Below are 19,931 nucleotides of genomic sequence, written 5' to 3'. Positions count from 1 at the left end.
GCTCGCTGACTCTTTGATTGCATCATTCTAGAGACTGAGGATTAATGTCGCTTGCAATGCCAAAATCACCGGTATCTTCGAAGACTAAAGAAGCGATTCGGCATCTAGGGAGCTCAAATATTCCTCAAAGAGTGCCACCCCCTGCAGGCCTCAAGCACCCGAATTGAATCCTTCAGCCTTTTCCTTGCCAATAATCTCACTGAAAATGCGGCGAATAATGTGAGCCATACTGATTGGACGACGACGCAAACGCAACAAGGACTTCATACATAGGGCTGCATTCGTGGCGCTCGAAACATAATTGAAACGCAGCCTTACTGTACTTCGGACAGAGTTCATATCCGAGTTGTGCTTCTTAGTGGAGAATGTTACTTATACCCTAATAAAGCATCCGTCTATGCATGAAGGACCTGAAAAGCTCGGGGAACCATATCATAACATTACCAACCAGCTACTTTTAGTTAACTTTCAACTGTCCCGAAGTAGGAAATTGATTGGCCTACTAAGACTTCACTAGGAAACATGTAACAAAAAGTTTTTCATGTGATTTGACAGAGGATCGCTAGGTTGGAGTCTTCTGGGCGACTCGCAATCGCGAAGTCTGGTCATGTTCTAAAGAATGAGATCCAGTCACTCCTTCTCCGGTAAGATTCAAGGGTTGCATTGAAAAAGACATTTCGGACATCTGTCGCTGGACTGGCACCTTCGAGTATACAGTCTTGCAATTGTTCTCGCAATTGCCACTCTTCATGCAAGTGCTGCAAAGAGCCAATTGAAGCGATGCACGATGAGATAGAGATCCTGAAAGGCGTTTTTGAACATCTACAGCGTGATGTCGCTAATAGCAAATGCTGCGACATAATTGTATTTCCTTTTTCGGAACCATTCAACAAGATTATCGACCTGTGCACGTATAAAGTTCAAAGACTGCTTCCTTCTTCAATGACAAAGCACTGCTTTACCCAGAGAAGTATCCATTTAACTGCAAATGGTCAAGTCATAGGCAACATTTCCGTTTCAAGAGAGTTTCTTGCTTGAGGAGAGTTATCACTTCATCTACAAAGATATCAAACGTACGTGTTCTCCCTTTTGTCTTCTTGTGACTTTTCAGCCCTCTTACAGTGCATTCCTTCGCTCGCGTACGCAGATTTCGTCCTGATATTTACAATCTTCCTTCTAGTGACTTGAAAATCGAGCGAAAGCATTTGACTACCGATCTGGCCGCACTCTCTTGCAAAGCTGAGAAGAATTCGCAAAATGCCCAGCTACCAGTACAAGAGACAGCTCTTCCAATTTCACGCAGAGACGCTAGCATCGATCGACTTTTTTAGCAGGGGGAGGATACAACGAGTGCATTGTCGTAGGTACAGCTTAAGAAATGTAACAATCACAGGGTAATTTAGACGTTAAGCACGTTACAGCGGTTATGCGCGAAACCAGCCGCTGCATCAAACGAGCCGCATTAGCAGGCCGTCCCGCTGGTCAAACAATATCATGGTCTGAATAGGGAAATAGGTAGCTCCGTACCGAGCCGTCTCTTGTTGGATTTATGCGCACCCACTGCCATGTGATATAAAAACACAATGTGCTTATCACTATCATCATCTTGGTCCGACAAAAAACCCTCTGCTCGCTGGTAGTGATCTCGCATCTAATTCATAGCTGCATAAGACTCAAGCCAGATTGGCAAGCAATCCCAACTCTCATCATCATGCATCGACAATCATGGCTTTGCTTTTCGACAACAAGTTTTCTCGCTATCACTACAATTTTTCTGAATTCGACTTGGGCTGCACCCCAAGTCTTCCCTATCCCTCGTCCACAGCGTCTTTGCCCAAATCTCCCCGGCGTCGTACCAGGAAGGCAAGCAAGCTTTCCAGGCCTGTTCCTTTTTCGACCCATGACTATCATCAACTAACCCCGTCCCACTACAGCTCGAGGCAAAAAACGACGCCATGGCCCGTGCAGGCTCCCCCTGGCCCCGACGTCATTCCCTCCCCCATGACAGACCCTCACCACGACATCGACACCCTGCCCGTTCCTACCGATGCCGCCAACCCCCTCTCCCCCGCCGCAACGACGTCGGCGGCACCTACTGCGTCCCCCTCTCCGCCATCTCTCTCGGCGTTTCATACATCGGCTCCGCTATCGCGACGGGGCTCGGCCGCGCTTGGCAAGTCTTTCTTGAGCGCGAGGCGTACAACCTGGCGCACTGGGCCAGCGAGAACGACGGTGTCATCGACATGGCTGCAGCGGATGGAGTTGTGGTCTGGACCGCGACGGGCATGATAGGGCAAACTATTCAGGCGTTTAACTCGAATGGACACCAGTTGACTTATGGGGTATTGTCGAGCGCCTTGATCGGCATCGAGGATCTGTGGTTACGGGCGGCGGTAGACGCGAGGCAGATGATGGAGGTGGTGGTTACGGATGGGTTTAATGAGGTGGGGAAGGTGGTGTTGAGTATGGCGGCCAGGGGATAGGCAGGTCTCTGTAGAGCAAAATACAATGACTCATTAGAAGTAGGTATGATTGGAGAAATTGATGTGATATTCATAACGTAGAGAAGAAGAAAGTCATAGTCGTCTGTCATAGCGCAAGTCAAGCATGCAAGAGCTTCTTGCGACCAACAACGTCTTTACTACTTTCCCCTTTCTCCTTCGACAAATTACTATCGTCTTAGAAGCTAACAAAATCTAAATCTTAGTAAAACTTCACCGCAAACTATAAAGCAACGACTTGCGACGGTCTCATCTTGCCTGGCCCATGATATCGCCATATTAAGCAGATCGACCATCCCCAGGTAGAACTCTCCCATTTCCCCTTCTCTCCCCCGCTAGCAGCAGCAACACCAACCTCTACGCTAGCCTCCACTGCGGCGGCATGGGCGACAGCGCCACCTCCACTACTATCGCTGAAGCCACTGCTGTTTCCGAACCAATCCCTACTAAAGCTGCACCGAGCAGATCTCCCCTGTCAAACATGGCAGCGACGACTAGATCGAACTACATGCTTAGCAGGGACTTCATAGACTTGATGTATGTCGGCCAATTCTCGCATACTTCCCCGCACTTTCCCCGCATGGTGACACATTCTTATGCATAGATGAGGGTGCTACTGTCTCAGTTACTTGCTTCTAACTGAGTGGTGATGAAAGCAGGGTCTTTGGCCGTTTGAGTGACTGAACTCGTTGCATTCAGTGGAGATCAAATATCAGCCTTTGGCGCCAGGGAACCGTTCGGTCCGGACCATGACACATCCTTGGGTATGCATGCATACCTGTAATCAACCCCGCAATACGTGCATGCAGAGCGGGGTGCATAAGAAGGCGGGATCTATCTGAACGAACCATCCCCTACAGTAGTCTACGTATACTGAACTTCAACAGCTGCATTGCGCAGCCTTCGTTCCTTATATTAGCCTTTTGCTGTTCGTTCAAATGAGACCCTGAGAGATGCATGCAAAGGTGAGGCACGTATTGTATGCAATGAATACGACTTTTCTCCCCGATGAAGCGTCTTCATTGAAGCGCTTGGATTGAGGCAGAGAGGGGAACTCAGCCGTAGTAGATGCGATACACTTCTCAGCAGGAATACTGTGAACAATCACCTTCAGTGGTGGCTTCACCAAGCAAATGTGTGGTCATCCACGGAAGACCTCGGTGAGCTAATGTAGCTTCTTCCACTCTGTTTTTTTTTTGTAGAAATATGAGCATCTTCTGGGTTTTCAAAAGACACATTACTCCTTTTTAATCCTTTGAGCAGCTTTCTCGCCGGTTGTAAAGCCTGTAAATTCTACACGTCCTTTAGTGTCATAGTGCTTCACTTTTAATATCAATAGCCCACGGAAGTTCGTGAGAATGAAATTTATTTCCAGTCATGCTCTACTGGCGGTATTGGCATTACCAACCAAAAGCTTCGCTTTACCGGCAACTGCAGATTCAAGCTTAGACGACATTGAACACGTCCAGCTTGACTCAATTCTCAATGCGCTAGGAAACGAGTCTCACGTTCCTTTCTCAGGCACTGGTCCTGTAAACACCAGCGCCTTCATCGAGGAAGTGAGACGAGTCTTCCTGAATCCACTACCTGCCTCAGCGAGAGATCTCCCTCAATTCAGAGACGGTGTCGACTCACACGTTGTCTGGCGGAACTGGAGGGCATTCGTTGGAGTCACCGAGAATGTTGATATCAGAGCTCCTTGGACAGCCTTATGCAGGCCCGTGATCAATGGCGTGAAGCCCTTAGCAACCCCCATCTTTTGCAGTGGCGTTCCCTGCTCTCCCAGGGTGTCATTCAGGGTCGAGGAGAGGTACGAAACTCAGGAGAGTTTTCGTGTCGAAACGACTGTTTCCCTCGGTGCGAGCCAAGGGCCGTTCGAAGCCTCCGTTTCGAGGACAACGGAGCGATTCTGGCAGAGAATATGGAGCACGTCGACCTCCCAGGAGTCCACTTATCAGTGGCATCTCGGTCCGAATGATCATTGCACCCCGAGTATGGCGCATGTAGAGCTCGACTGTGATGTCGATCTCATGACCACCTACTATGATTCATTTCTGCACGACAGCAACAGATTGAGACTTGAGCACGACCACCATCGAAAAGGTGGTCCATACTGGCCGAGTCAGTGGTGCACACAATTCGTCGTCGACCATACACCATTGAGAAGGGAGGAAGACTGGGAAAGAGCCGTGTCTAGCAACCGGGGGAGGGGCGATGTTTGGAAGAGGCCAGCCAGGGAAATGCGGCCGTATCGGCGCAGTGGAAATTCGATCCAAGACAATATGCTGATCGTGAGGCGACCCTCCTCAAGTCCTGGCGACTGGGGAGAGCTCATGGGCTGTATTCCAGATCGATCTACAGCTCGCAGAGTGAAGATGACGCTTCCATTAAGCTCGGCCAATGGCGTATTACATGGCTTCGTTGGGTGTGTATCAAGTGGGCGTTCTGGATCCAGTGTTGAAGGCGATGAATTGGATGCTGAGCTCAAGGCCAAAGCGTAGGCCTGGTCAAACAAAGAAGCAATGGTGTTCGAATACGATCCCCAAGAGTAAGACGGTGGTGGTGACATCTGGAGAATGACACAAGACGAAGGCCGCGGTGGGGCCAGCTTCTCGTACTTAGGTCCCAAGGAGGGATGACATGATGCGAGGAAGAGCGTTCTTCTCAGCCTGTATCGATCCTTCAATCTGACATATATGTCATGTCTTGTTCTGGATTTTTCTCTTGCTTGCGGCATCCGACTTTGTAGACCCTTTGCACATTTCTGGGCCATTGAAGTGGTTAATCGCTGTGAGGACGAATAATGTCCATACGAGCCCCAATATTTTGGCGAAAGTTCCTGGTTTCGCTGGCATTACTCTGCCTCTAGGCCCTCACATGGCATGTATTCGACTGTATATTTCTCTTCCTCCAACTTGTCTCTTTTTTTTCGCTGTCCCGAGACACTCCGCAATTACGGCAAGTGCGCAGCTTCCCCGGGTGTAACGCCGCACTTTCTTGGGTCCCGACGACAACATGGCAAGTATACACTGCAGATACTGAGTCAAAATCCGCCGCAAACACCAGTATTACCTAGCGAAAATAATGTCGCACGATACCGCGACGCGGGCGAGCTTGTCTCCCAAAGCCACGGGGAATCACATCATCGACCGATCCCTATAAGCATTGGTTCAGAGACGCTCAACAGATCGATGCACTAGTTTTCTTTGATATCTTCAGGGCAGCGTGAACTCATTCTAGTGTACAACGAGGCTTTTGGCCAGGCAGGATAGAGGTGGGAGGGAGGAGGCTCTGAGGCGGCCCTCCTTTGATACGGAGACTTTATGAAAAGAGCGTCAGTGCCTCAATCGCCAGCGAGTGAGTGACGGCTAGCGGTTGGCGACAAGATGATTTCGCCGGAGATGGAGGGATGCGTGCAGTGAGCTCCAATACTACATACAATAGATCGGTCAATCATGATGTAGATATGCCAAGACTGCCGAGGACGGAACTAATGCCGCTTCCTCTAGCGTCTTGGCCCGTGCCAAGACTTTCGAGCTGAAAAAAAAAGTCTTTAAAGACTTCTTTTTTCCTTTAATACTGATGTCAAGCACAATCATCGTCTCAGAGTACCTAGAGACTCAAAGCCGTGCCTAGCAGGTCACTATGAGCCCAAGTGGGTTAAGCATTCCCTTTTCATCTAGGACTGTTCGCAAATCTATCTACTGCTCTTCTCATCTACTTAACTAGTTGAATAAGAAGCTGTCCTACATATGCTCAACAACTCTTTTATATGCTTTGCAGAATGGAATGTTATGTGATGATTTTCCCTAGCTGAGAGATCTTAGAATAATTATGCAACTGTCCGGATCGTAATATTATTAACACATTAACTAGAAGACCTCTTACCTCAACACGAGGGAGATTGAGTCGACTTCAGCACATTGCCTTACTATCTCATGGAATTCTCGAACATGTTCCCCAGCTTTGACTGAGCTGGACTTGTACCTAGAGTTTCGTCGCTATCGTGGTAGAGGCCGACACGCTGACTACCTACGCTTTTGCGCAAAACCACTGGGAACTGGAAAAATCACATGCTGGTCGCAGCATTTGAGTGTTAAGCAGCCGTTCACACCCAGTGTTTCCCGGAATAGCCAGGCGAACGAATGCAGTTGGGATACTCATTAGGATTGGGGCAACCGGCTGAGGATTAGGATCGCATAGCGGTTTGGGCTTCCTGGCTCTGATGACACCTCAACGAGCTTCGCTTAGCCTCTCAGGCATACGCTATCGATTCATCAAAGTCCTGCGACGCCCTAAAGGAAGAAGTTTATACATTGTCGACAGATTGTATAACTAAGTCACGATTTCTTCCGCGTTATCTTCGCCTACTCACCCACTTGATATGTCGCCCATGATTGCGCGAACACTAGGCAGACGACCAAACTGAGCTCCAACATCTCCGTTCGTCTGCATAGACGATTTCATGGCTTCAGGAAAGGCGTGGGGGCTAGTGGCAGATGGATTCCAACAGCGATTTTGCTTTGCGACTATGACAAGGGGCGTCGTTGCTATGAGCCTCAACTCTATTACTATTTCCTGTTGCTCGAGGATTGTCCAACATGGCCCTGACCAAGCCTAGATCAAGCTTTGCCCAGCGTACCAAGATCAGCGGACAACCTTCCGGCCAAAACGATCCGCGCCGCAATAACCAACACAACTATGGAATTTTCCCTCAGGAACCATCTCTCTGTTAGTCCTTTCAATCAACCCAACATACCTATCCAACAAAGCGTCAACACAACTAAATAACTCTCCTGTTTATACATAAACTTGCACGCTTCCTCCTGCTTTGGTTTCACGCAAATTACGTACGAGTGATGCCCCACGTGTGGACGCACGTGGGCTTAAGACTGGCCTTGCGACTACGATGGGTTGACCAAAGAATGTTCATAGAGAATAGAGAGCAGCAACATGCTCTTCTAGCGCTAACCGTCATAATTTCAGAGATTGCGACAGTTCCATTCACGATGATCACGATTGAGTAATATTGCCACTGTCTTTTTACAGTAGTTAGGGCATCAACCCGAATATAACATGGAGCTCATGTTCTCACGCATCATGGAGGTCTCTCGCTTCACGCTCCTACACCATGCTCTTTCACGAACTTCGTGCGATTTTGTGCAGCGCGAGCTTATTGTTGTTCGCTCGTCCAAACTCATCGCAGATCATTTCAACTTCTTCGGCACTAACATCGACAACAGCTCGACCCGGTTCAGTATCCAGTCTCACGTCGATGACCGCATCCTCCACTGCTGCATCCTCGACATCTACATCCTCGTCCGCCTCGCAACTCTGGTACTTGGCCCACCATTGCACCCCATTGTGAGTCAGAACTTAAAATTCATAGAATTGCATCCAAGACTAATGTACGTCCAGTTCAGACCCGGATTTCAGTGGAAACAGCATCTGTCAATGTGATGACGGGCCATCCTACCCCCAGAACACGATCGGAACAACGCCGGCCTCGCTCTTTCAGGGGCCTTGCTACGCAACCGCGCCGCCCGCCACTACAACTGTAGCGACTGGCTCAGATTGTCCAGTATGGGGCCCACCAGACTGTCACAAGTCAGAAGTAAACATCCAAAGCGCCATCAACGCTGGCCAAGACAGGTACAAAGCGGCAATGCTTTCCAACTGTACCGACTTCCAATATCACTATGGATATCCCGGCCCCGACGCAGACTCCGCTGGTGATAACTGCGCTGAAGTACTGCCTATAGAAGATCATATGCTCTGGTGGTGGGACGAGAACTCGGCCGAGTGCGAGAAACATGAAGTCACTTTCGCCAACTGCTTCTTCGACCGTGTACCAAGTCGCAAGTATGACGCGAGCAATTGCACCGATCTTGGCGGGAATTGGTATTGCCAGAAGCCGGATCACAACGACTTCACTAGCTCGAACAGCACACTAGACTTCTACGTTGCTTGGAACATCTACAACTTCGCTATCTGGGCGGATACATACTACAACGCCATCTACCGCAGCGGCTTTCTGGCAGGGCAACAGGTGTGGAATATGTCCGACACATTCATTCAACCTCAAAAGGGCCTTCCAGAGTGGGCAATGATCTTGTTGTACGTCTTGACCTTTGCGCTAGGCTTGATCAGCCCAAGTGGTTGGGGCAAAGGGCTGGGATCAATCACAAGCACAGCGCTTGGCGATGCTGGCAAAGCTGCAGCATCATCAGCGGTACCCTTTACTAGCTTCTGGAGAAAAGCTGGGAGAGTCACCGTGGGAGTACGTGCTACGTGGCGCGCAACAGTCCCCTGCCCTGATTGGCCACCTGGTCCCTCAAGCCTCAGACGACGGTGTCCATGCCCTCATGTCGTCTGCAGACATCGAAGCCAAGCTGGGAGACCTGATTGAGGGCCTCGCGACAACAATGGTCACGGTCGCCGTCGACATCCCTGGTAATGTCACCGCCTTCGCAGAATGGACACATTTCGGCTACTACTACTCCGAGCCCGTAGACCAACAAACAATGACCGACACCCTCAAAGCCGGCATCAACATGTTCGTCCTCTCCCAAATGCTAGAAAACGACGGCTTCATCATCGCCCGCCAAGTAGACACCGACCCTCAAGCCCTCTTCACAAACGGCTCCACCGGCTTCGATAGAGACCTCATCAACTGCCCCTCTTACGATAAATACGGCATGTGCAACGACTGGTGGCACTACTCTGAGAACGGCAACAACGTAGCGTACTCCCTGCTGCAACCAGACCGCACGCACGAACACGAAAGCTGGTCCAAGCAGATCCACCAAGTTTTCGACCTCGGCCTCACTACGCCAGACAATCTAATCATGGGCTCTCAACTCTGCTCCATTGGATGGAACTCCACCAAAGGCGAGATCCCTGGTCCGGACACGGTGCAGACCCCCGGAAGCGTCGTCACGACTTGTCTGTCGAACTTGCAACTCTGTACGTGGAATCTGAAGGATGGGAGTACGGAGTTTACGGAAGGCCAGAATTGCTCGTTCTATGAGTTTTTTGCCAAGCAGGAGTGTAAAGGTGGGCCACCCTGGGTTCCGACGGGGTATCTAGGTTATTATCTTTTTCATGGCGCGAGAGCGAATTGGTGCAATTGAATCTGGGGGGTTGACTGTAGGGAATTATGCAGCAATCAAAGGGTCTTCAAGGTTTTGCACGCGGCAAATCATCTGAATACGATTTGGCTCATAGAGACAGGTACGAACATTGTCTTTTGACGGACCCAAGTAGAACAACCCATGTAGAACAGTTGATTAATACGCACCTCTTACCCATTCAAGCTTCAAACAAACTCTGCCAACTTTTCAGAAGTCCAAAGCCTTTGAAACATAGTTAATCAAACGCTACGCTACTTCTACGTCCCTCTCGGCCGTGATATGGTCCTGTACTAAAAAGCTACCTTTATCGAGACTGCTGCCTTCTAATGCATGTACGGAATACGCTTGGTGAGAGCGATCACGTCTCATACTAGCTTCACCAAGCGTTTGCTACTATCTCGGGTCGTTCCGAGAATTCCCCATAGTATAATCACCGTCGATCCTGGCGGAGTCGCCTAGCTAGTTACGGCTCGGAAAACGAGATGTCAATTGAGAGCCAAGGCTTGAAACAAATTCTCCGAGACATATTATCGCTAGTCGAAATACTAGAAGACATGCATCTAGTATTGCTGTACCCATATAGATATTTGTCCAAAGCTCGCCACGTGAGAAGTCTACTGCCATTCTTTTAGCGCGGGCAGAGGTCGGCTGTTTACAGAAGTAAGACTAGACTTATAAAGGTTTGAATTCGGGAGATAAGTGAAGCAGAGTCTCACAATACCTGTGATCACGACGCTTTCTGGTCATTAGTCCTTGAACCCTATCGCTCATGCGGAGTACTTACAAGCCCCCAAGGAGGAATATTGCGTAGAGCAGTAATTTGCGGCTGTTTGCCATCTATAGGTTCAAAAGCGGACAGATATGTAGCCCTAGAATCATTGCATCTAGGATGATATCAATTATTAAAATACCTAGAATGAATTTTGAGAAGTTGTAGCAATGTCCTTGTTTCTGCGGGTACCAGAATTTATCGACTAGCCTACAATGAAGTGCGATAACGAGAATAGCAATGATTAGGAAGGCAATCCCGGATCCTAGGGCCCCCTAGCATTGGCGTTCAGGAGCATTTGTGAGATTGAATCCAACTCTTATGAAGTGACGAAGTTCAGACTACCTAGAGCGTCCGTGACAGTATATCTCTTTGAACAAAGCTGCCGAGTCATGTTGGCGAAAAGTCGACATAGTAATGCAAATGGCTTTGCCTCATGCTCGCCGAAGCCTCTATAATAGGCGTAAACTGCCTTGCCAAGGCACAGCTTCTATGCGAGTTTTACTGTCCATAGATCGGCTTGCGCTTTCCTAGGCGGCGATTGTCATGCGTTTGGCTTACCATTTCCTACCTGTTATGCTACTCCACCCTGCACGTTGAGTTCTCACCGAACTTCGTGCTCAATAATCCTTCCTCATCGTATCTTGAAACTTATGTAAGGCTGCAGGACCTGTAGGCTAAAGGCAGGTGCCTACGAGTACTACATGATTTAGAGGCGCAAGCATCTGACATGCAGCGTCGGTAGCCAATCTGACTGAGGCGCCTATCACTCAGCATAGAGGATTTCCACGTGCAAACGGGGCTTACTCCTCGATGCTATCGAAACGTCGGGTTTACTATACATATATAAAGATACATAGCGATAAAGGAGGCCGGCTTTTGCAAACGGCACTCGCTGTAGCGGCGCCTTGGACGGATCTACCGCTGGATGTACTTCAAACCACGTCCGATAGGTTGAAGAATGTTTGGGGAAATTGATTGGGAAAGAGATTGCAACAATCTCCGAACTCTATGAGCTGCAGTATCATAGCGTTTAGGCGGATTCGACTAGGTACGGGCACAAAAGTGCCGTCTCCACCAACTCTTTTAATGGCAAGGCTATTGGCTATATATCCGTTTTGGGTCCATTTGCATAGGCGAGGTATAAGTAGGTAGCTGATGCGCATGTCGAAGCCGATACGTTCGATGCGGCGAGATCATTGGCATAATTACTGACTGACACAATTAGTGTGCCGTCGAAGTTCATGCGCTAGTCCTACTGCTGGTTGCAGTCCCGGCAAGGTTTCCAGTCATGAGACAGTAAAATGAATTCTGTCGCCAAAAGATGAGCCCCCAATAAGCGTTCCAAAATAATGACTTGATAGGCGCCATGTTTCTTTCTACTTTAGCCCCTTTTTTAGGCCGTGGATGCTATCTTGGTCAGCAATATTCCCTCTTCACAGGCAATTCACGTCAGCAATGTACAGTTATAAGGTCATTCAAGGGATAAGTGGCATCAATATTGCGGCCCTGCTGGTACTACCGCCGTATATCGTGGAGAGACAAGATCGAGGGATGTCCCGCCATTTCAAATTATTCACACGCAATATCTAAGAAGCGCAATTTGTAGCTGTAGCCACGGGTGCAAATGTCTTTCTAGAGGTTTAATCTACTAAGATTCAATTCAGTTCAACAAATTCGCTTGTCTTTAATAAAGGCGGCACCACAGAGCCAACAGTCTTCCAAATTGCATTGGCAGCCTCCATCAATCTTTTACCTTCAGTCGCTAGTAATTCATGACCTCCCTCGTAAACGAAAATATATCTCATATCTTCCCTGCAGAGCTTACTTAGTACCTCGCTATATCCAGGGATATACCTATTATTGAAGCCCCAAATATAAGTAGTCGGAATTTTGACTAGATCAACATTGCCCTTTGAGTCGAGCCATCGAATATTTCGTTTTTCAAAAGCTTTATAGTCGCATGGAATAATCCCTAATAGGAATATCGCGCATTTGAAAGGCTGCAGCTAGTCCTGTGGGAGCCTTGCTGCATCTTCGGCAAGCATCAAAGCAGCTAGCGCAGCTCCGTGGGAAAATGCCATGACTCTGTTAAAAGGTCCATCAGTAGCTACGAAGTCCTTAAGGTCCTAAAGCGCTGCCTAGATAGTGTCAACCGATGTCGGGTTAAAGCAGGCATAATACTCGGTTTCCGGGTCAAATATTGCTTTGAGCTCAATGAAAAATGTTAAAATCTTAACTACTTAACAATATAAACGTAGTTGAACCTGAAACCCTTAGCCACGTCATCGATCCATCCACAAACTCATAAGTATGCTAATTGCCTAATTGGTATCGAAGAGCGGCGACTTCTAATGAATCTATGACTAGCAAACGTTTTAACAAATCGCACGCCAACATACCTGATTGTGCTACATAAATCTATAATCTAGTATTGTCAATATATGTATCCTATTATTGCCCTTAGTGAAGCAGATGCAGTCTAACCTCACTGTTAGTACCCCGTCCATGAAGACACAAAAACCTTATCTCCTGTTTTAGTCGATATTGGAACGGCCTGCAAGAGAAGAAGTACAAAGATCTCAAGTCCAGTTATATATGCACAGATGTGGCAGTGAGACGGTGAGTGGGAATTAGATCGACAATTACACAATATATTTTGTAATAGTATGAAGCTCGGTGTGTGTATTGGCTTATGGTGACGGTAAGAGTCATGATGGCAGCACTCCGCTCCCTTCCAACCAGTCATCGAATCATGTGGTTGCAGTCATCTCAAAGCAATCGCTTAGATGTGACGCAATGGCTGCAGATGTACAATGGTGTTCAATCTGCCGAGATCTTCAAAGAAACCATTGTGGACGATTCGCGCGCCTACACGTATTTCCTGCGTTCGGCACAGCCATCCGCAGCATGCAGGAAGTCCATCTCGGTCTCCACTACCGTGCATGAGGCTGAAACCCTCCTTCGTGTAGAAAAGTCCCCGCTCGAAGCTTCAAGCCTTACGGCTGGTCACTACTCCTTTGGGAATCGAAGGGCAGTAGAGCTCGCACTGAGGGTGCAAAGCTCTAGGCCACCAACTCCCTTCTCTCAACTAGTGACTGGTGATCCTTGCCGCTCTAGCTGAAGTGATTTGCCCTCTGGCGAAATCAAGCCCGGTGCCGCAATTAGATGCAGCCTTATGCTTCACTCTAGCGTCTAACAAGCTGAAGAATCCTAAGGCGCGAGGGGGGCATAGCATGCATCTATAGTCTTCAACTAGAAGCTGGAGCCGAGTGCCACACTTGAAAGGTTATACTACCTAAGTGAGAAGGCGCCAAGGCTACAAAGCTAAGATTAGCTAAAATGTTGCATCCAACTTATTGGCAATGAAGACAGAGAGCCTGGCGAGGCGAATCTCGGAGAAGAAAGCCCCGCTGCAAGCTGATATTTGGTTGTCAGTAATTGTTTGCCTAAAAAGTTGAGAGCCTTTCGTGCCACATCACGACATTGGCTACTACGTCCCTTTTTTTCGTGTAGAAAGGTGGCACTTTCGGACTTTGCCTTGATCTCGAGGGACACGCGACCTTGCAACATCCTTTACAGCAACAAGATAGATCGAAGCAACTGTGACCGCTTTAGTGTACAATCCTTAGGTGACACACTACAACTTATCTTTTTAGCTAAGAGATTCTCCCTTTGTGACTTGGAACGTATCGTTCATTGTCTTATAGATAATCATTCTAGTCAACGTTACTTTATTATAGCCTTTCACAATACGGCTAATACTACTCACGAAGAGTTCGCAGATAAGCACTGCTGTTCTTGTTACAACAAGAGCAAGAATGTAGATAACAGGGCTACTAAAGAAGACAAGCTCACCCCGATTGCTATCATTGGCATGTCTGTCAAGTTCCCACAGTCTGCGTCAAATTTGGAAGGCTTCTGGGAGATGCTTCTCAACGGAAGGTCCGCAATATCGGATTTTCCGGAACAGCGTTTGAATATAAATGCGTTCTTTTATTTAGACGAAAATAAACGTGGTTCTGTAAGCAAAGAGCGTTTATCAAAAGCACATCAGCTTACCACACCATCAGTTCCCTGTTCTTGACTTTGGGGCACATATCAACGCACTAGACAGCCAGTCCAGCAGTGCCTTGTACCTAGCATATACCTGGGACTATACTAGTATCGCGATTCATTTGGTTAACCACGTCGCAGACGTTAGTACGAAAACTGAGCGTGGTGATAATCCTTTGCTCGCAGCTCTACGCAGAGAGAATAACAAGGTTGTTGAACTTCTGTTAGATCGAGGGGCCGATCTCAATAGCGAATATGATATATTCGATGGAGATTTTCTTGCTAATGCTAAGGCAAGAGGTCAAGAGGATTAGCTAATATCAAAGCTTGATATTGAAATCATAAGATGGATCAATACATTCTGGCAACAACCTTCATGGGATAAGTTATTAGCAAATGCACCTATCCAAAGTCCTGAAGGTACTCTGGATTTTCTCAAGCGCATCGAAGGTGACCTAGACCCGATGGAAACTACACTGCAAATAGCGTCCGAAACCGGCGACGAAAAGGCCGTAGAGTAGTTAGTAGATCATGGAGCCGACACCAATGCAGGAAGCATGTCAGAGCGGAGAAATGCTTTACTGTTGGCGTCATTCAATAGACACTTCAGTCTGGCAGGCTTGCTGCATCAGAGGGGCATTAGACTTCCAGAAGGTTGTAGTGTAAAATATATATCGGAGGAGGAAGAATCGTCTACAGAAGAGCTGATTCTCAGTCGATAGAGTCTTGCAGCACTTGACGGCGATAATGCTGAATTTGAGGTTACAGGTTTTGACATCTGTTCCTCTTTAAAGACGTTGCGAGGGTCCGAGGGACATATGGAGTGCACGAAGCCTTGCTTGTGGCACTCCACCTTCCGATCGTATTAGCTATCGTATGATGACAAGGTGTCACAGGATGAGACTGACGTGGAGGCGTCCAAAAAGCATACAGATCGGTTTCAATGAGTTACACATTTAACTGACCTCCAAAAAGCGTCTTCCAATCAATGCTTATGTAGGTACCCTCTCTGCAAAAAATCAGCGATGAGCTTTGTGCTGCGTAGCTGTCTGCTTCGGGTCCAGTGTTTTTGAATTCATTGATAATAGCTCTAAGTAGAGTACAGAGTATGCAGAGGCACAAATACACATCACCTCCTCCCTCGAAAAGTGATAGAACCACTTCCGTCATCGCAAACCGGATATATACGCGCCTGATCCGATACCACGCTCGCAATCTTCCACCTCCCCGTCCCCTCCTCACAACACACCGTACCATTCGGCGCCGGCATTTGCTTAGCCACATTCAATCCCACCCCCTTATTCTTCCCTTCCAATGTCCCATTCACCACTCCAACTCCGACCCCCCCTGTCCCTCATGCACCACGCCCATCTCACTCAAACAACACGCACTACTCACATACGTACAATTGCACGGGCAATAAAGCTCGCCTGTGACATGGCTTGGTAAGTCCCCGCTAGTCGCAATGGCATCGATCGTCCCATTTTTGTCTTCCAGCAGGCACCGGCCCGTGAGGCACGTCTTTTCCAGAAATAACGCGCCCGCTGCGAAGAGCATCGCCGCGTTCTTCACCGCCGTGCAGACGGGCGCGCGGAAGCTGCTGTCGATAAGGGCGGCGGAGGGGTGGGAATCGGCACAGATGAAGGAGTTGGCGACGTCGCAATCGGCGTGGCTGGTGCAGGTGCCGCCTGCTGCTATTTTGCCCCCGGCGGGGGCAGTGGGCGGGTTGTTGGGGTTTTGGCTAGAAGAAGATGGTGGGGAGTCGGACGAGCAGATTTCGTTGCCGGCCGCGTCGGTCACGCAGTGGTACCTGATTGCGAGGGCGGAGGGAAAGCGCGCGCGAGGACCCCAGACGTGGATGGTTAGGGGATATTGTTCGTGGTGGCCGGCCCAGCTGCCCTCGCCTTTGTGGTATTGTTAGGGGTTGATTGTACGAGATCGGGAGGGTGTCATGTGGATGAGGCGGTTGAGGGACAGGACTCAAGAGGATATAGGAGAGGGTGCATATCTAATGGTAGTAAGAGAGAGGGGGAGAGAACGCACCGACTTTCCCATATCCACCAATTCCAAACGGGAGTACACAACGTCTCCGTATCGCATCAACCCGATGTGCGATAGTTCTCCAATCGGTGACAACGCGCTCGTCGTCGTCTTGGTCTTGGAGTGGATTGGTCATCATAAGCGTCACGGTACAGGAGCCTGCACTGCTCAATCAGCCTTGTTAAGCTTACTAGCTGAACTTCATCTAGGACAGATAGGAAACAGGGAGAGAGAACCTCATTTCAACTCACCATTAGTATGTGAATACGGGAGCAGAACAGTAGCATCAGGATCCTCATCAGTCAGAGACGCCCCATCCTCCACAAATTCAGTATGCTCGAAGCGGTTATGGCCATACCCCAATCTCGACGTCGTTAAGAACCCAACCGCCTTCTCGCAGTCTTCGTTAATCGGAAACCCAAACATGAGCCCGTTGCAGGTGATATCGCTATCGAACGGATTTGGGGAAAGCGATCCAGATGGAACACAAGGCCGTTGTGGGGCGGGTTCGGAAGAAGATGCGTCGTCGTTATCATCATCATCATTGTCGCCTGGATCGGTTGGGCCGCCGTCGCTGGCGCAGGCGGCGTGATCTTCTCCGAAGTCGGGGTCCCATTCATACTCGGGTACACAAATGCAGTTCGCCAGACAGGCTGTCTTGTAAGGCTGGGAGCCTGCGTTGCTGTATAGAAATGTGGGAGGATCGACGGGCGTGAGAGCACCATTTTCGTTGCAGAAGTAGCCCATCCCGTTGAATGCGTCCGTACAGAGCTCTTGCAGGTTGCCCAAGAAGTGCTGAAGAGCGTGTTGCTGCAACGCCTGGTTGGCTAGGGGTGGGAAGGGAACATGCTGACATTGTGTACTCTAGTGCTGTCAGTCTTTGGAGTGGCAGGTGATATGACCATATGCTTACAAATGCGCGTTTGGCTAATACGTGGGCTGGACGTGGTGTTGTTTTCGCTTCTGTGCTTGCTGCGATAATATATCCTAGTGCGAGGGATATAAGATACATAGGGTGTTGAGGAGTAAAGTCATAGACAAGTCTTGACTGGTGTGATCTTCTGCCTGAACGAGATGAGAACCAATGGAGTCCGAGGGAACGGCGCTGATTATATTCCCAACGTCTTGTAGCTTCGTCCAAATTCTGTAACAACATACGCGATATGAATGCATTATCTTCGCCGAGATTGCATTGAGGCTGTACAAGTATGCTATGGCCAATTGCACTCTGGCCAATTGCACTCTGGCCAATTGCACTCTGCTATCGTCACCATTTGGGAGGCTACAACCAAAGTATTCCGGCTATCTCGAGCCGCATACTTCTGTATCCTGTTAGTCGCTTTGATTCCAACTACTAAGGGTCCAATATCCTGTTGCGGCGGCATTTCTGAAACCTGTAGGACGGCCCGTCGCATCACGAGCCTTTTTGAAGTCGTTGGTAGACTTTAGATTTAAAAAGCGCTTGTCGCCTATATGGCCGCGGGGAATAAATTGTAACTCCATACCCTAAGCCGTATTGTTCTAAATCTCTGTTTTCCTGCAAACAACTTGAGTATGTTTTTCTCTATCAACAAGACGTTATGTTAAGGACTTCGGAATCAACAGATATAGGCATAATGCACGCTTAAGTCCTGGTACTGTGCTTCACCCTGATATACTCCCGTTAGACAGCTCCAGTGGCTGGTGGCGAGCCACTAGCCACAAGCGTCTCTAGAGTCCCTGTCTGTCAGAGAGCACATAGCATAGTGACTTGAAGGAGATTAGGTTTTCTGGCATAGATCCGTCCTTCCTTAATCATTGCCAACTAGAGATCCATGAGTCGAGCACGCTCATCTCAACAACGGTGGAGCCTAAGTCGTTTGAAGTCTCTAAAATCTCGCTACTACGTGTAAACTTGATCGCGGGAGAAGTGTATAAATAATAAGACTTAGGGTTTTAGCTCCAAAGCAGACTATTAGCGTTTAACAGAATATTTTATAATTTATAAAACTTAAACTAGGTAGTATAAAAAATAATTCCTATTAATAATATATATATTATTCTCTTAAAGGTTATAAACCTATTCTTATTTATTATTAATAAAAATAATTTTACTAAGCTTAAAAATTTAATAGAATCTAACTAAATATTACTTTAAATTATTTAAAACTTTAGTAATAGCTTAAAGTACTTTAGATATAAAATAATTACTAGATTTATAAAAGTAATTAAATTTAAATATAATTAATTTAAATTTATATAAATTATATTAAATTATAAATCTTTAAATATACTTTTTTATAGAAAACTATTTAAATTTTCTATTAAATAAAAGAATCTAACCTTATATTTCTTATAAAAATAAAATTATTTATAAAATTATATTATTAAAAATTTATAATTATTTATATTCTTTATTTAATTTTTATAATATAATAAATATTAAACTATTTTATAATAATAATATTATTATTAATATTATTAATTAATAATATTAATTTTAATATTAAAGAAATTATAATAATTTAAAATGAATTTAATTAAATAAATAAAAATAAGTTTATATTATATATAATTATATAGAATTTATAAAAAATATAATTTATAAATATAGAATAAGAAAATATTATTATATATAAAAATATAAACTTTATATTATATTTATATTAATATATTAATTATTATAAAATATTATTAAATTATAGTTATTATAAGTTAAATTATTATAATTTTATAAAATATAATAATCTATATTAAAAAACTATATTACTACTTTTTATATTTTAGAAATATTTTTTTTCTATTTTATTATAGTTATAAAACTAGTTTTAAACTTATATATAATTTATATAAAATTAAGGTTAAAGTATTTATTAAGATTATATATAAATAAAAGAATTATATAATTATATTATTATATTAATCTTTTAGTTTATTAAGTTAATTAAAAAAAACTTAACTAGAGAAATAGTTTTTAAGGAAAAATTTAAAATTATTTTAATTTAAAAGTTATTTATTAAGTTTAATAAATTAAATAAAACTTAATCTAGGCTTAACTAAGACTATATTAAATAGGTTTAAAATAATAGAAAATAAAAAATAAAGTTTAAAATAATAATTTACTTTATTATAAGTTAAATATAAAATTATTATTAAAATTTTATTTATTATTTACTTTTATATTTTATTTAAAAACTATAAATATATTTATATAAATAAATAAAAATATTAAAGTTTAACTTAATTATAAATAATATATTAAATAAGTTAATAAATAAAAATAATATAAAATTAATTATAATTTAATTATATAAATTTATTAATAATATATAAATTTTTTCCTAAACTATTATAAGACTTTAATAAATTAATATTATATATTTAAGAAGTAAAATATAATTTACTAAAGTATTATTATAATTAAGAAAATTAAAACTAATATATTTAAAAAAA

At 45.6% G+C, this 19,931-nt stretch overlaps 5 protein-coding genes across 5 annotated transcripts; 4 read left to right on the top strand and 1 right to left on the bottom strand.

Moving 5' to 3' along the window:
• Positions 1 to 3,859: 3,859 nt before the first annotated feature.
• KY384_002917 (uncharacterized protein) lies at positions 3,860 to 5,002 on the top strand (the record flags this gene model as incomplete). The annotated part of the gene is made up of 1 exon (XM_044811439.1): positions 3,860 to 5,002. The coding sequence occupies one exon, from the start codon at positions 3,860 to 3,862 to the stop codon at positions 5,000 to 5,002; it is 1,143 nt and encodes a 380-aa protein (XP_044671715.1).
• A 2,599-nt stretch (positions 5,003 to 7,601) lies between these two features.
• KY384_002916 (uncharacterized protein) lies at positions 7,602 to 9,634 on the top strand (the record flags this gene model as incomplete). Its single annotated transcript, XM_044811438.1, has 3 exons — positions 7,602 to 7,869; positions 7,925 to 8,733; positions 8,807 to 9,634. 3 exons carry the CDS (start codon positions 7,602 to 7,604, stop codon positions 9,632 to 9,634), a joined length of 1,905 nt encoding a protein of 634 aa, XP_044671714.1.
• Positions 9,635 to 13,119: 3,485 nt separating this feature from the next.
• Positions 13,120 to 14,773, top strand: KY384_002915 (uncharacterized protein; the record flags this gene model as incomplete). Its single annotated transcript, XM_044811437.1, has 3 exons — positions 13,120 to 13,504; positions 14,180 to 14,427; positions 14,477 to 14,773. 3 exons carry the CDS (start codon positions 13,120 to 13,122, stop codon positions 14,771 to 14,773), a joined length of 930 nt encoding a protein of 309 aa, XP_044671713.1.
• Positions 14,774 to 15,924: 1,151 nt separating this feature from the next.
• Positions 15,925 to 16,380, top strand: KY384_002914 (uncharacterized protein; the record flags this gene model as incomplete). The annotated part of the gene is made up of 1 exon (XM_044811436.1): positions 15,925 to 16,380. The coding sequence occupies one exon, from the start codon at positions 15,925 to 15,927 to the stop codon at positions 16,378 to 16,380; it is 456 nt and encodes a 151-aa protein (XP_044671712.1).
• Positions 16,381 to 16,736: 356 nt separating this feature from the next.
• KY384_002913 (uncharacterized protein) lies at positions 16,737 to 18,114 on the bottom strand (the record flags this gene model as incomplete). Its single annotated transcript, XM_044811435.1, has 2 exons — positions 16,737 to 17,363; positions 18,091 to 18,114. 2 exons carry the CDS (start codon positions 18,112 to 18,114, stop codon positions 16,737 to 16,739), a joined length of 651 nt encoding a protein of 216 aa, XP_044671711.1.
• Between the last annotated feature and the right edge of the window lie 1,817 nt (positions 18,115 to 19,931).

This window comes from Bacidia gigantensis (genome assembly GCF_019456465.1).
Source record: "Bacidia gigantensis strain McMullin 20006 chromosome Unknown contig_175, whole genome shotgun sequence".
In the NCBI taxonomy this organism is placed as follows: Eukaryota; Fungi; Ascomycota; class Lecanoromycetes; order Lecanorales; family Ramalinaceae; genus Bacidia; species Bacidia gigantensis.
This window is presented reverse-complemented; position numbering and strand designations above follow the sequence as displayed.